This window comes from Juglans microcarpa x Juglans regia, chromosome 1D, assembly GCF_004785595.1.
Source record: "Juglans microcarpa x Juglans regia isolate MS1-56 chromosome 1D, Jm3101_v1.0, whole genome shotgun sequence".
Classification (NCBI taxonomy): Eukaryota; Viridiplantae; Streptophyta; class Magnoliopsida; order Fagales; family Juglandaceae; genus Juglans; species Juglans microcarpa x Juglans regia.
The window spans coordinates 2,898,250-2,915,664 of NC_054594.1; the positions used below are offsets into that span (position 1 = coordinate 2,898,250).

A 17,415-nucleotide genomic window follows, 5' to 3' on the forward strand; every position below is an offset into this window, starting at 1 on the left:
TTTTACTTTATTTTTTTTCTTCTGTTTGTCTTGCATATTCTTTTATTTTTTGTTCTTGTTTGTACGACTGGTTGGACTAGGGACCGTACTTCTCGGTTGGTTAGGACAGAATCACAAGCATCTTTTACCTCATAATCACTTTCTATTGAGTTATCTTCTGACACTAATAGTACCATGGCTGAAAATAAGAATCATGATAGGGAAGTAGTAAATCAGAACAAGACACTTAGAGATTATTTACAACCTATCAGAACTAGCACACCCTCATGCATAATCCAACATTTGAATGCAAATGCCTTTAATTTCAAACCTGGAATGATTCCATTAATTCCACATTTTCATGGCATGAAATCTGAGAACCCTTACCTTCATATCAAAGAGTTTGAAGAGGTTTGTTCTACATTCATGGATCGGACATGCACTGAAGAGGTTGTTAGACTAAAGTTGTTTCCATTTTCCTTGAAAGATAAGGTTAAAACGTGGCTAAATTCATTGAAACCTAGAACCATATGCACATGGCAGGAAATGCAAACTGAATTTTTGAAGAAATTCTTTCCAATACATAAGACAAATGCACTCAAAAGACAAATCATGAACTTTACCCAAAAAGATTCTGAAACTTTTTATCAAAGTTGGGAAAGGTTCAAAGATCTTTTGAATGCTTTTCCTCATCATGGTTATGAAAATTGGTGTGTGATAAGTTTTTTTTATGAAAGTTTGACACCTAAAATGTGCCAATTTGTACAAACCATATGTAATGGAGAATTTTTCGTCAAAGAGCCTGAGGAAGCATTTGAATATTTTGATTACCTTCCTAAAAATGCTCAATCTTGGGACACAACTAATGTGCATGATAGGTCTAGGCAAGTTGAGCCTGGTCATGAAAAATATACTTTAAAGGAAGATGATGATTTGCGTGCTAAATTAACCTTGTTGTCTAGAAAAATGAAAGCCATGGAATTGAAAAAGGTGAATGAAGTGCATGCTGTCCATAAAAATTCTGAGAAGTGTGGCATATGTGAGGATCATGGGCATTCAACTAATGAGTGTCCCACGATCCCCGCATTCAAAGAGGTGTTGTAGGACCAATCTAATGCTGTAAATATGATACATAAACCGTATTCTGGTTCTTACTCTAATTCTTACAATTCAGGATGGAGAAACCACCCAAATTTTGGGTGGAGGAATGACCAGCAAGTAGATCCAGCAGCCTTGGCTTCGGGACCCTCTCAACTCACAATTCAAGCACCTACAATGCAAATGAAAGGACTTGAGGAGATGGTACAACAATTGTCAAACACCTTGCAGCAGTTTATGCAAGGTCAAACAACAATCAACAGTCAAAACTCTCAAGCGATAAATCACATTCAGAGCACACTTACAAAGATGACTATGGCATGGAGCTCTCAAGAAAAAGGAAAATTTCCTGCACAACCTCAACCCAATCCACAAAGTCAGCCACCTCAAGGAGCGGTTGAGAGTTCAAATGTTAGGCAAGTGAAGGCAGTCACTACTTTGAGAAATGGTAGGGTGGTGAACATTCCAGCTCAAGGTTCAGACAAGACTAGTTAGGCCACTAAACCTGTACAAAATGAGGCTGAAAAGGGTGAGTTTGAATAAAGTGAAACTGAAAAGATTTCATGTCCTGTACCTACTCCTTTTCCTTAAAGATTGGTTCCTCTGCACAAAGACAAACACCAATTTGAAATTTTAGAAATACTCAAGCAAGTTAGGATTAACATCCCTTTGTTGGATGCTATTCAACAAATTCCTACATATGCTAAGTTTCTAAAAGATTTGTGTACGGTTAAAAGAAAATTAAATGTGCAAAAGAAAGCTTTTCTTACTGAGCAGATCAGTGCCATAATTCAAAGTAATACCCCACCAAAATATAAAGACCCCGGTTCACCAACAATTGCTTGAGTTATAGGAAGTTCAAAAATTGGTCAAGCATTGTTAGATCTGGTTCAAGTGTGAATTTACTGCCTTATAATGTTTATGAGCAACTTGGTTTAGAGGAATTAAAACCAGCTCCTATCATTTTACAACTAGCGAAAATGTCTATTAAAATGCCAAGAGGGGTTGTTGAGGATGTCTTAGTTCAAGTGGATAAATTGTTTTACCCCGTAGATTTTGTTGTGTTGGATGTTCACTTGACACCAAAATCTTCTTTTCAAGCACCTGTGATTCTTGGGAGACCTTTTCTTGCTACTTCAAATGCATTAATATATTGTAGGAGTGGTGTTTTAAAGCTGAGTTTTGGGAACTTGACCCTTGAACTAAACATTTTTAATATTTGTAGGCAACCTTAAGACTTGGAAGATGTACAAGAAGTAAATTTGTTGGAAAGCATCCTTGAGGAAGAGGCTTATTTGGCATACCAGCCCACTAACCTGCTGTTTGAGTTAGAAAATATTTGTGATCTCATCACTGATGATACCCCCTTGATGTTTCTCCCGCTTTTAATGTAGAAAATAAATTTGAGACTAAATGGAGGCCAAAAATTGAGCAGCTCCCACCATTGACAGTAAGTTTGAAGCCTTCAGCAAATGAAATCCCAACACTAGAGCTGAAGCTATTGTCGAATGACCAAAAATATGCATTTCTGGGTTCGGACAGCACATTCCCAGTGGTGATTTCAGCCCAACTCACTCATGATCAAGAAGGGAGACTAATGGGAGTTTTAAAGCAACACAAAGGTGCTATTGGGTGGACAATCGCAGATATAAAAGGTATAAACCCTCTTGTGTGCACTCATATGATTTACTTAGAAGAAAATGCTAAAGTCTCTAGGGAGATGCAAATGAGACTAAATCCTACCATGAAAGAGGTAGAAAAAATAGAGGTTTTGAAAATACTTGATGTGGGGATCGTCTACCCTATTGCAGACAGCAAGTGGGTAAGTCCCATTCATGTAATCCCAAAAACATTTGGGTTTACCATTGTGAAAAATGAGAAAGATGAACTGATTCCTACTAGGATTTCTATTGGTTGGCAAATGTGTATAGATTATAGGAAGTTGAATGCCGCCACTAGGAAAGATCATTTCCCTTTGCCATTTCTTGATCAAGTGTTAGAAAAAGTTGCTGGCCATGATTTCTATTGCATTTTTGGTGGATTTTCTAATTTTTACCAAAAAGAAATAATACTTGAAGATCAAGAGAAAACAACTTTTACTTGCCCGTTTGGCACTTTTGCATTCAGAAGAATGCCTTTTGGACTATGTAATGCACCAGCTACTTTCCAAAGATGTATGCTTAGTATTTTCAGCGACATGATTAAAAATTGTTTGAAAGTATTCAAGGATGATTTTTCAGTGTTTGGTAGTTCTTTTGATGCATGTTTGACTAAGTTACAAGATGTTTTAGTCAAGTGTGAAGAGAAGCATTTGCTTCTCAATTGGGAAAAGTGTCATTTCATGGTTCAACAAGGCATAGTTCTTGGTCACATAGTCTCATCACGAGGTATTAAGGTTGATAAAGCTAAGATCGAGCATATCTCCAAGCTTCCTATACCCAAAACAGTAAAAGAAATCAGATCATTTCTTGGGCATGCTGGGTTTTATAGGAGATTCATTCAAAATTTTAGTTCTATTTCTAAACCCTTGTGTGAATTACTTATGCATGATGTTGCCTTTGAATGGACCTTCTCTTGTCAAAATGTTTTTGACAAGCTGAAATTTTTGCTCACTACAGCCCCTATCATGCAACCTCCTGTTTGATCTATTCCTTTGGAGATAATGTGTGATGCTAGCGATGTAGCCATAGGAGCTGTTCTTCGACAGCGTAGAAATAAGTTCCCACATGTCATTTCTTATGCAAGTAGAACTCTAAATGGAGCCCAAAGAAATTATTCTACCACAGAAAAGGAATTGCTTGCTGTAGTTTTTGCGTTAGACAAGTTTCGAACTTATATTCTTGGTTCTCCTGTGGTTGTTTTCACTGACCATGCAGTGTTAAAGTACTTATTGTCGAAGAAGGATGTTAAACCACGTTTAATCCGATAGATTCTTCTTCTCCAAGAATTCGACCTTATCATCAAAGACAAGAAGGGTGCTGAAAACGTAGTCGCCGACCACTTGTCTCGGCTTACATTTGCTGAAAATGAGCACACTGTCCCTATCCTTGACTTTTTTCTTGATGAACAATTAATATCAGTAGAAAATTTATCTTGGTTTGCTGACATAGTTAATTTTTTGGTGACAGGACAAACTCCACCCCATTAGAATGCTCAAGACATACGAAAATTCAAGCATGAGGTAAAGTCATTCTTCTATGATGATCTTTATTTGTTTAAATATTATTCTAACCAAATCATAAGGAAATGTGTGCCTGATCATGAAATACAAGTTGTTCTTTCTTTTTGTCATAATGAGGCTTGTGGAGGACATTTTTTCTGCACATAAAACTGTTGCAAAAATTTTACAAAGTAGGTTTTATTGCCCCATATGTTTAAGGATGCGTATAGTTTTTGCAAAACTTGTGAACCATGTGAAAAACTAGGCACAGTCACTAAGAGAAACATGATGCCTTTACAACCCATTTTGGTCATTGAGATTTTTTATTGTTGGGGGATTGATTTTATGGGACCATTTCCATCTTCGTTTGGTTATTTGTATATCCTCGTGGCTGTTGATTATGTTTCTAAGTGGGTTGAAGCCATCCCATGTAAAACAAATGACCATAAGGTTGTGCTTAAGTTCTTGAAAGAAAACATTTTTACTAGATTTGACATGCCTAGAGCTATCATTAGTGATAATGGAACCCATTTTTGCAACAAACCCTTTGCTGCCCTCATAAAAAAATATGGTATACACCATAAGGTTTCCACTCCATATCACCCTCAAACGAATGGGCAAGCTGAATTAGCTAATAGGGAACTTAAGCATATCTTAGAAAAAACAGTCAACCCAACAAAAAATATTTGTCTTTAAGGCTGACTGATGCACTTTGGGCTTATAAGACATCCTTTAAAACCTCTCTTAACATGTCCCCTTATCGCTTGGTATATGGAAAAGCATGTCATCTTCCCGTTGAGCTTGAACATAAGGCATATTGGGCTGTTAAACAATTTAATTTTTCCATTGACCATGCTGGTTCTGTGAGGAAATTTCAGATTTCTGAATTGAATGAGCTTAGGCGAGATGCATATTACAATTCTAAATTGTCAAAGGAGCGCATGAAGGTGTTACATGACAAGCACATCCAGAAAAAGAATTTTGAGCCCAATGAACAAGTCTTACTTTACAATTCTCGCCTCCATCTATTTCCAGGCAAATTAAGATCGAGGTGGAGTGGTCCTTATGTAGTTAAGGCTATGTTTCCATATGAAACTGTTGATATTACTAATCCTCAAAATGGAAATACTTTCAAAGTCAATGGCCAACGACTTAAACATTTTTTGGCAAAACTTTCACATGAGGATACTTCAATTCTTTTGGAAGATCCCACTTATTCTCATGATCATTAGCTCATTTTTTTGTTTTGCTTTAATTTTTTTTTCTGCTTTTATTTGTTTCACTTCTATGTTTTGTTCTTTCCTTTTTATTTCTCTTCAGTATATCTTTTCAGGTTCAGCACTGCTTATTTTTTTTTCTGGTTTCATTTTTATGTTCATGATCCCTTCAGCCATCTCAGGTATTTTCCTTCGGCCCTATTTTCTTTCATGCCTTGTTTTATTCATGATTTGCAGTGAAGACACTGCTCATTTTTAGTTGGGAGTAAGGAGAGTCTTCTACCATTAGTCTCTCACGATTTATAATTGTGGGGTCTGAATTTTTTTTTTTTTTGCTGCCAAGTTACTATTTTCACACTCCTCTACTTAAGATCAGATAGTTGCAATCTTGGGCTACACTAATTCCCATTGGTTTAGGTTTAAGTTCAACACTAGACCTTATGATAAGTCTTAGCAGCTCAAATTTGGAAAATTTATTTCAAAGCTATTGATTGATGACCTTAATTGATACAAGCAAATACTTTTTGTTGTTTGTTTGATGACAACCAGTGGTTTCTTCTAAGCAATTAGCAAGAACTACAATGAACCATATCTTAATGGCCTAGGAAAAGTGTGATACATATATATAAAAAAAAATGGTTATGAAAATACATGAGAAAAGGGACAGGCTAGAGATCCTGCACAAAAAAAAAAAAAAAAAAAAAAAAAAAATGGTGCAAGTACATTGGAAAAAGCTGCCTATCACCGGGATCTGTTTAAAAAAAAATGTGATAGCGTGAAAGCCGCCAATGTAATGGTTTTGAATTGTAGTAAAGACCTTTTGGTTTTTCTTGAAAAAGTTGCTAGGCTGAAACTATTGTGAGGAATCTTGAAACTAATAAATGGCAATCTTTTCACACACTTGATGCACTCAAAGATCTTCAACATAAGTACATTTCCCTCGTTTGAGCTCTTGAGAATTTTATAAGTTTTTGTGTTAAGCTATGACCTGACCTGTCTACATTTTAATGCCTAGGATTTCAATAAGATAGATCTTTTGTAGAGATTTTTGAGTTCAGTGGCTCACTCTTGGATCCTACAATATTTTTATCGCATTATTTGCAAGAGACTAGCAAAAAGCTAGTTGGGGGGGTGATAAAGTATCAAAAACTACATAATTAAGCTGATAAAGTGAATGAATTATTTAACCAAAAAATGAATTAAGCACTTAATTATGCAGTAATTTTTAGTACTTGACTCAATGTTAAATTTTGGTATTTTCCACTTCAAAAGAGTTATAATGCAGTTAGTCCACACTAAAATTAATACCCCCAAATTTTACTCCTCACGTCTTATTTATGTTGCAGGATATCATGGGAAAGATATTAAAACACATGGGTATTCTAGGAATTACCCAACTGGCATGACAACATCCAAAAGAAGGCACTAAAAACTCACACACATGGGACAGAGGTGCAGAATAGTGCACTGGAGAGGAAAAGAATGGAGACATGCAATGCATGGACCTGGATCAAGCGGCTTAAGAAGACGCACTGCAGGGCGAATCACGCTAGACAGCAGGGGCTGGAGATAAAACGTTGGGCTGAAGATGCGGGCAGGAGCTGACGATGCGAACTGCAGGACCTGGAAAGGACGCACTGCAGGGATACGGTAATGCGTTGCAGAGAGGGATCGTGGCCTCACGGCAAGGCGACTCAAAATGCATGGTTGGAGACGCGAAACGGGAAGGCTGAAACGGGGACCTCAAGGGAGCAGCTTCACACACACGGGCAGACCCACACACACGAACGCTGGGGAAACGCAGAGAGGAGATGCAAAACGCAAAAAGGGACGCAGAGTATAAAAGAAATATTTTTCTTGTGCGCCGTCTCTTCTTCTTCTTCTAGTGGATTTTTCGGCTGCAGTTTTTTGGGTTGGAGATGATTTTATTTTCTTAGTAGTAGAGATTCTGAAATTTTATTGGCAGTTTTGTGATGCACAGAGCACTTGTTTTAATTTCTATTTCCTTGAGAGAATGATGTTAGGCTAAGTTTACAGCTTGAGCTACAAGATAAGGATTCTCTTGCACTAAATTTTTGATTAGAGTGATTCTGATATGATAAAAATCCATTTTATAGTTTTGCAAGTTGATTTTGTCGAGATAAGTCAAAACCAGAAACTCTTATTCTTGTTCTACAGTTGACGTAAGGCACAGCAGAAACTTGGTAATATTTTCAAGGTTTTTCATGGTTACTTTTTATAATAATTTTTTTTGCACTCTATAGATACTTTAGACTAGAAATCTGGTTTTAAATCTTCATTTTCCGATTGTTAATACTTAGACAAGATTGACAATTGAGTTATAGAGTTAGACCTCTTAATCAGAGTTTGGAAAAGGAGGAAACATTCTTGTAGCCCAAGTGTTTGACATATTGTGTCACTTGTTTTGATATTACTGCAACCTCTACATTACTTGCACTCAATTCTCTAGCATTCAATTTCTTTTCTCATTTCTTTCATTTCCATTATTTTTAAGTCCACAAGCATTCAGAAAATTATTCAAAAAATACAGAAAAGATCCAAACCGCTCTTCATTAATACACTTCAAATCAGTACATAAATATATTTTTCTTGTTTCTTTTCTTTGTTGCATAAATAGCCCATTCACCAACAAGCTCCTCACACAAAATACACTTCATTATATGCTTGCTCAGCATGAATACTATTGTCCCTATGGAAATGACCATATAACTCATCCATGTACTACTTTGATAGCTTCTGCACTTGGAAGACAGATTTAGAAAGCCATCAGTTATAACTATCGTTATAAGCATGTTTTGTTCCTCCAAGTGGAATGGATACCTTGGGAATCTCTTCATTTTGTTGACATTGTGAAATTTGTGTTTGGGCCACGAGAATCATTCATGCCATCTCAGAATCAATTGCATTGTGCACAATACGTATATTTCGAGCTAGCAGTGGAAGTAGGGAGTTCACACACATTGCTGGACTAGACGAATGCGAGAAATACGGTAATAATATTTGCCTCTAATTTGCCTTGTTTCTTCTTCCTTGACAGTTGACACTCTCTGGCCGCTTATCCAAGCCACCATGAATGTTCCTTCAAGATTTTGGGTTTGGAAGGTGGCATTTCCGCAGAAATCTCTTCTTTTAACCCACCAACAAATGCTCCAATTTAAGCCCTTTGTGGCCAATAGACAACTCCTTTAGTAAGTCTTTCGAATTCATAATATCATTCTCTAAATGTTCCTTTCTACCTGATGCGTGAGGGATCTTTTTCAAAATTTGCATGTTCTATAGAACCAAACTGTACTGCATATGCTCCAATTAAACCCCTTCCTCCCTCCTTCATTAAGGATTTTGGTAATGGGGGAAATTATACTGTCATTAACTAGCAAAAGAAAAAATGAGGTACGGTTTTCACCAGGGGGAGAGAGAGAGTTTCCAATACCTCATACATCCGATTGACCTTTCTTTGTTTTTTTTTTTTTTTTTTTTGGGTGGAAGAAAAAGAACAATCGGATTGGATTGACCTAGCCGATGACATCTTCTCAGTTTTTAGCTATGATTGATTGGGGTCAGAGGTTCAATTGAAAAGCCTTAGGTTGCGTTTGGATGTTGAACTGAGTTGAGTTGAGTTGAGATAAAAGTTAAAAATTGAATAAGATATTATTAGAATATCATTTTTAATAATATTATTATTATTTTGGGATTTGAAAAAGTTGAATTGTTTATTATATTTTGTGTTAGAATTTGAAAAAGTTGTAATGATTAGATAAGATAAGTTAAGATGAGTTGAGATGAGTTTGAGATCCAAACCTACATGTTGGTTGTGACAACTAACAAAAGCCAATTTCAAAATAGGGGAGCTTAAAGTTTTTGCTTAAGCCGAAGTGCGATGAATATGGCAGTCATCTAATTTATTTGTGATAATTTATGGGCATGATCTCAAAAAGTCACATATTCTCATCTTCTTAAGAATATGACAATCATGAGAAGAACCATAGGAAAGATCCCTCTAAATTTACATGTTCACTAAAACCCATTCCTACTCCACCATATGAGCTGGAACAAGCCATTCTCCTTTACTTGTTGTTCACTAAGTCTGAGCTCAAGCCTCTTTGCCCTCCTAGCTAGTTTGTATCTTTTGTAACCACCAAAAGATAGGAATTGTTAATGAGCAAAAGACCTGCAGTGCTCCTCAAGTGGGTGGCGGGTGGTGGGTGGCCTATTATCAGCCATATGCACCTCCTAGGCAAACGCAACTCACCTAAGAAAAACCGGTTGCCATGGCTAACAAGTACGATGGATCGGTACTTTCTTAGTAGAGGAAACTTATCCTAACGAACCACGATGGATCGGTACCGGTGAGTGGAGAAGCCGAGAGTTGAGACACCAATTGATGCGAATGAGATTCGTATTATGAGTCAAGGAAGGATGCGCAACTATATCACCTATGCCATGAGCTTGCTTCAAGAGGAAAACGGTTCAAGTGAAATTGTATTCAAGGCAATGGGAAGAGCCATCAACAAGACGGTGACAATTGTGGAGTTAATTAAGAGAATAATTGTTGGCCTTCATCATAATACTTCAATTGGATCCATCGATATAACAGATACATGGGAGCCCCTAGAGGAAGGCCTTCAATGATAACAATAAGGCTACGTTTGGATGTTGAACTGAGTTAATTTGAGTTGAGATGATAAAAAATTGTTAGAATATTATTTTTTTAATGTTATTATTAATTTGAAAATTTAAAAAAAGTTGAATTGTTTATTATATTTTATATTAGAATTTGAAAAAGTTGTAATGATGAGTTAATATAAGTTGAGAGGAGTTTAGGATCCAAACGTACCCTAACCCTTTCAAAGAAGGAACTGAATACATCCTCTGTTGGGTACCAACCTCTATTACCCACAGAGCAGGTGAAGCCATCTACAGAGTTTGATTATGATATAGAGGGTTCACCTAAGTCGTGGTTGGGGCTGTGGTGGCAAAGGAAGGGCAAAAGCTAGAGGGAATGGTTTTGTGGCAGCTGATTATGAGGATGGAGGTTGGGACCGCAGTCGAGGCAATGCAAGGGGTAAGAATTGTGGAAGAGGACGTGGTTTTCGTGTCCGTGGAAGGGGATGGTATAGTGGACCTCAAGTTGATACACAGAAAGAGAGAGGATACCATCGAGAAGAACCTGTTCAAGGCCGTGGACGAGGTCGTGGGAGGGGAAATCGTGGAAGGGGCCGTGGCTTTAGATCCAATGGACTGATCCCGTCAACTGCATGAGACATTGAGTAGGCTTCCACAGGCACGATGGAAATGACTCGAGTTATGGAACTTTCCGATTTATGTTTCATTCTCTCTTGTTAGTACCATTTATGGTCCCGTGCTAGTACTTATTGTAGGTCATATTCAAATGGTAGTGCTGTAGACATATAAGTTTGGAATTGCTCCCAAATAAAGTTTCGCAAACCCTTTTTGTGGGTCACATGCTTGGATAGTTGTACTTTTCCATTTTGACTGAGCCGCATTCTTTTATTTTTGTTTGGAGAATTTTTGGTGTGAAATGAAAAAAAATAGTACGGATCAGCTTTAGAAACCCAAGCATCCTTTGAAAAAAATGATTCCAAGCAACAGGACAAATTACCAGATATTACAAGATTGTTGTTTGAAATTGTTTAGCAATCGGTCATGGAATTGCCGTAGTTCTGATTTTGACAGTTTGAACTTTGAATATAGGCCAGTTACAAGTGGTGGGGTTAGGTAACTTACGTTGAGTCTTCATAGGCTGGCAACAAGCACTCATTTTCTTCGTAATAGAAAAAAAAATAATAATAATAATAAATAAATAAATAAAATTTTCTGGAGTGCATTGAACATGTCAACGGACATTTTTTTTTTCTTATTTGAGAAAATGGCAACAAGACCTCAGAAGTCGGCTATTCTTTTTTCAAAAAAAAGAAGAAGTCGACTATTCTTATCTTCCAAAGAAATGACAAACATCAGAAGAAAACAACATTATAAATGAGGATATCTAAAGTTACTTAATTCGACAAAACCTGTCGTGTTAGTGAGACTCTCAGCCCTAACAATGGATCCTCTACTCCAATTCCTATTGACTCTGTTGTCTTGCCTCTTTGCTTTGCTAGTATGTATCTGTTTTCAGTACTTGAGAAGCCAAATTATTCGTGAGAAAACGAAAAAGACCTGTACTGCGCCTCAAGCTGGTGGCGCTTGGCCTATTATAGGCCATATGCACCTACTCGGCGGCCGGCAACTGACCCACAAAACACTGGGTGCCATGGCTGACAAATACGGACCAGTTTTTACTATTAGGTTGGGTTCTCACAGAGTTTTGGTTCTGAATAGTTGGGAAATGGCCAGAGAGTGTTTCACTGTCCATGACAAGGTTTTCTCCACCAGACCGAGCATTGCAGCCTCAAAGTTGTTGGGATATGACTATGCTATGTTTGCGTTTGCTCCATATGGATCATACTGGCGTGAGATGCGCAAGATAGCTACAGTTGAGCTTTTGTCGAATCATCGGCTTGATATGCTGAAGCATATACGAGCTTCAGAGGTGGGAACTGCGATCAAGGAATTGTACCAGTTCTGGGTTAGCAAAGGCAGTGCAGAAAGTGGAGTTCTTGTGGACATGAAGCAATGGTTTGGGGATTTGACACAGAATCTTGCTTTAAGAATCGTAGGAGGTAAGCGATACTTCGGAACCAATGCTGATTTTGATGAAGATGAGGCTCGTCGCTTTCAGAAAGTGATGAGGGAATTTTTTCATCTGTTTGGTGTGTTTGTGTTGTCTGATGCAATACCGTTTCTGGGGTGGTTGGATTTAAATAGATATGAGAAAAGGATGAAGAGAACTGCAAAACAATTGGACGCTCTAGTTGGAGGGTGGCTGGAGGAGCATAAACAGAAGAAGTTGTCAGATGGGAAGAGAATAGAAGAGCAGGATTTTATGGATGTGATGCTCAACACCCTCGAAGATGCCCAGATTTCAGGATTTGATGCTGACACCATCAACAAGGCTACTTCCCTGGTAAGTTCTTCGTGACTTTCATCTCTTTCACAACGAGTCCCAAGGTAAAAACTTGACGGTTGATAGCTAAACCAACCAAAACAAACAGAAAATAGAGAAACACAGTAAGAAATCCTGAAAAATATGAATATAATTCAATACTCAAGGGATCAAAACATTTTTTTTTTTTTTTTGTCGCATAAAGTTTTCACTTTCAAGGCTTTATCGAGGAATCCTTAGGGACTTGCTCAAGTGTTAAGGGCTTTGGTCTTGGGGATAGGCCCCAAGTTTAAGGTTTGGATCATTGATACCCAAAAAAAAAAAAAAAATTCATCAGAAAAAGGTGGATGATTTATTGTTTAGTCATGAGCTATTATTTTGGCAGAATCTAATCTTAGCAGGAAGTGACACCACAATGGTCACTCTCACATGGGCTCTGTCTTTGCTACTCAACAATAGCGATGCACTAAAGAAGGCCTGTGATGAGCTAGACATAAACGTTGGCAAGGATAGACACGTCGAAGAATCCGACATAAAAGACTTGGTCTATCTCCAAGCCATTGTCAAGGAAACACTGCGCCTATACCCACCTAGTCCGATCATTGGTCTTCGTGCTGCCATGGAAGACTGCACCCTCTCAGCCGGTTATCACATTCCGGCCGACACACGGTTAATGGTGAATGCCTGGAAAATTCACCGAGACGAGAACATTTGGCCCAACCCTCACGAATTCAGACCAGAGAGATTCTTGACTACTCACAGGGACATGGACCTGAGAGGTCAGAATTTTGAGCTCATTCCTTTCGGCTCAGGAAGGCGAGCTTGTCCAGGGGTCTCCCTAGCTCTTCAAGTGGTGCATTTGACGCTCGCTAGCTTCTTACACAGTTTCAACATTTCTAAGCCATTTAATGAAGATGTGGATATGACAGAGAGCTTTGGCTTGACAAACTTGAAGGCAACCCCACTTGAAGTTCTTCTCTCTCCACGTCTTAATTCTCATCTCCTTGCGTAAAAATGCTACTCTTTTTATCTTAAACTTTGTCATCTTCCATCGCATTTATTGATATGATGTATTTTAAATAATTTTATGTCTAATACTTAAATGGACAATCACTTAAAATGTGTTATATTAACAAGCATGAACAACAGTAATTGTTTAAGTTTTTTTTTTTTTTTTTTTAAACATGTATTTGCGGTCACCAATAATATTTGATGAGTGCATCTCTGCCCCCGTTAGAAGATAAAAATTGTTTTATTTCATCTCGTCGTTACACATAATATAATAAACAATCCAACTTTTTTAAATTCTAAAATAATAATAATATAAAAAAATAATATTTTATTTAACTTTTAACTTTTATTTAAAATCATCTAATCTTATCTCAATATCTAAATAAGTTGTTACCGTGCTGGTCTATCCCAAAGTCGAAAGCTTCATCCTCTGAAGCTCAAACCAACGTAGATAAACATGCATCAGGTTTAATGATTTCCCTGCTGCTACTATTTCTATAAATCTCTTTAGAAAACTTGGGCCAAAGTATTAAAAACAACATTTTATTGTCCATTTTCTAAATTTGAATACACAAGAAAAGTCTCAAAGAGTCTTAAAAAAGAAAAGAAAAAAAACATCTAGAGGAGAGGAGCTAGCATCTTAAAAAAAGTAGCAATTTAAAATTTTAATTAGTCATTAAAAAATAAAATGAAAAATAATTAAATGGTTGAAAGACTTCAATATTATTTAAATGAATAGTCATAAAATGAATTTAAGATATTACTGGTAAAACAAATAAAAAAAAACCCACTAAATTTGACCAAGAAAAGTCTCAAACAGTCTTAAAAAAGAAAAAAAAAAATACATCTAGAGGAGAGGAGCTAGCATCTTAAAAGAAGTAGCAGCATATATTTCTTTTTTTGAGTAAGGTGGCAATTTAAAATTTTAATTGGTCATTAAAAAATAAAATGAAAAATAATTTCATGGTTGAAAGACTTCAATATTATTTAAATGAATAGTCATAAAATGAATTAAGATATTACTGGTAAAACAAATAAAAAAAAAAAAAAACAACCCACTAAATTTGACCAAGAAATGTCTCAAACAGTCTTAAAAAAGGAAAAAAAAAAAACATCTAGAGGAGAGGAGCTAGCATCTCAAAAAAAGTAGCAGCATATATTTCTTTTTTTGAGTAAGGTGGCAATTTAAAATTTTAATTGGTCATTAAAAAATAAAATGAAAAATAATTACATGGTTGAAAGACTTCAATATTATTTAAATGCATAGTCATAAAATGAATTAAGTATATGAAGTATTATAGAGACGAACAGAAGTATTAAAGACTTCAAATTCTAAATTGTTTAATAATTATTGACATGAATTTTAAATTATTCTAAACTTAAATCATTAAATACATGGTCATTTAGTATAGGAGTGGATAATGTAGCTCATGGTGGGCAACAGATTCACATCACAAAATGTGCTGCATTAAGCAATAGACAACACAAAGAGGTGCTTTATTGCCACTTAATAGCCACTACTTTTCTGCTTACATTGAATGGAAGAAGAATGATACAGAACATTCAAAAAGTCTCAAGCCTCACTTTAGTTTCTTAGTAGGTGAAATTGGCTTTGCAATGGTTTCAAGAAAGTTGAACTTTCTGTTACCTTGATAGATTGAAAAGATTACTATTGAGAATCTGAACATTCTTTTAATTTAGTTTGTACATGATGTAACTAGAGGGTTCAACAATCATTTACGTAAATATCAAAATCAGGGCTTCGACTTCCTTGAGTGAGCGAAGCGAGCTTTGAGTGTTGTAGGAAGTTCGGGAATGTGCCCCTTGAAACAATTAAAGCAAGGAGTTCAAGTTCTAGTGTTTTCAACGCAAGTAACCAAAGCTGAAAGTTGGAGCTGTTTGTTGTTGTATCTTCCCTCAAGGAAAACGAGCATAGCGAAGAGAAGGAAACACAAAGAGTGTACTTCTTATATTTCGGAAAATAAGTTACTCAACTATTTTTTTTCTCTTATGGTTATACTATATATGCTTCCAATTTTAAGCCATTTTTTTTAATTAAAATACCAAGAGAGGTTTTTAAAGCTCACTGTTTCTAGTAGTTGGTGGATATGAGACTTTGTTTTTCAGCCATTGAAGATTTCAGTGTTTGCTTTGAATCAAACGGATAAAGTACCCTTTTCTTTTGCTCTCATAGATTCATAAAATTCTTTTCTGGTCTATTGTTTTACCGGATTCTTAAAATCCTGCTGCTCTGTTTTGTTACAAGCGAAATCAAGTAAAACAAAAGGCATAGTTTTAGGTGTCAGGGATTTGAGAATTTCCCATATGGCCAAGATAAGAAAAGGGTCTACTTCACCCTACTTGTGACTTGCTAGAGTGTTGTCTATGATATTGATATTCTTGAAGGTTCCTAACTATGCGTTTTATTTTGTGACGTTTTACGAAGGGATTTAATTTTTGGCAGCCACCCTTTCCATCTTTGTTAAGTTATACCCTTGTTTCCACATTGTAACACCCCCTTCCTAAAGGTTAGGTGTGTCACGTACTTTTCATAAAAAATAAATCTGACAATAAATCTCAAATTCATAAATGAAATTAGAAATTTATTTTGTAGAAAATGTCTAATAAAAAGTCTTCCAAAAACATTAAATGAAATAAACTGAACAAAATTCATGTCATAAAAGCATATTTTATTTTATAAAGTCTGTACAAAAAAATTTCATACTCCTTCTATTCCTGGTCTGCCTGCTCATATTCATCATCCTCACTTGGGTGGTTAAAAACATGAAAAACAAACAAAAATGAGTCAAAGACTCAGCAAGAAATCCATCACAACGTAAACATACTAAACATAAGGTTTTCATAAAAACTTTCATGCTGAGAGTTTAAAATCATGACTATTCATACTGATGCTTGTGCTATGCATGACTGTTTTAACTGAATTAACTAACTGATTTATCTGACTGATCTGATTTATCTGACTGGCCAACACACTTAACCATGTGTGCGAGGTTGTGCACTGGCCCCACATCCCGCGGTCGCAAGGGGAGCCGCTGATAGTATTCTAGCATACTATGGTGGACCACGACTGAGTTCGTGGCTTGCACATCCACCCTGAAACTGAACTGCATTGGTATCATGCATCTGAATGGCCATTTGATTATTAACTGATCTGATCTTATCTTTCACTTTGAATTTAAGATAGCTTGCGTGTCTTATACACATGAGATGCATGACATAATATATACATAATTCTAATTTTTGAATCTGAACATGATGCGGAATGACATGATCGTATGCTATGCTGGATGACATGTTTGCATATTACATGAGTGGTTCATAAATAATGGCTGTCAATGAACTGGCTTGAATAATAATTATCTATAAACTGAACTGTGATGATCCTAATTTATGATCAAATTACTTACCTCAGTACGTTTCTTCTTGAATAACACTTCGTAACTTGACACCTATATACAATAATAACTATTACTAAATCTATCTAGGAATAACATGTACTAATATTCTACTTAACTAAATTCATATCGTAGAACATAATCAAATAAATATTTTGTTTATAAAAAAAAATCAATGAATATTGATATCATAAATTATTTACAATACTAATAGCATATTCTTACTTTCAAAATATAACTTAGTATAATACTTTGAGATATAATATCAATTTTATTAAAATAAGTAATAAAAACCTAAATTCTTAAAATAGGTTTCCTTTCTTATAATTAACATAATTAAACAAGAAATCAAATAAATAATAATATCATTTAAATATTCTTAACATATTTCTTTATTTCTATTTAAAATATAACTTAATAATTTTATTAAAACCTGACTAAATAGACAAAGGAGAATATTAACTAAAATAATAGGCTAAATAATATACTTTAAAATACATTTCAAAT

The 17,415-nt window shown here is 35.8% G+C and overlaps 1 protein-coding gene, 1 non-coding gene and 1 pseudogene across 2 annotated transcripts; 2 read left to right on the forward strand and 1 right to left on the reverse strand.

The window, feature by feature from the left end:
* Positions 1 to 573: 573 nt before the first annotated feature.
* Positions 574 to 680, reverse strand: LOC121243778. Its single transcript, XR_005936272.1, has one exon. It is a non-coding gene; the product is annotated as a small nucleolar RNA R71 (small nucleolar RNA).
* A 2,700-nt stretch (positions 681 to 3,380) lies between these two features.
* On the forward strand, positions 3,381 to 5,469 carry LOC121236587 (annotated as a pseudogene).
* Positions 5,470 to 11,429: 5,960 nt separating this feature from the next.
* On the forward strand, positions 11,430 to 13,608 carry LOC121267213 (cytochrome P450 CYP82D47-like). The gene is made up of 2 exons (XM_041171064.1): positions 11,430 to 12,502; positions 12,867 to 13,608. Exons 1-2 carry the CDS (start codon positions 11,540 to 11,542, stop codon positions 13,491 to 13,493), a joined length of 1,590 nt encoding a protein of 529 aa, XP_041026998.1. The 5' UTR covers positions 11,430 to 11,539; the 3' UTR covers positions 13,494 to 13,608.
* The last annotated feature ends 3,807 nt before the right edge of the window (positions 13,609 to 17,415 follow it).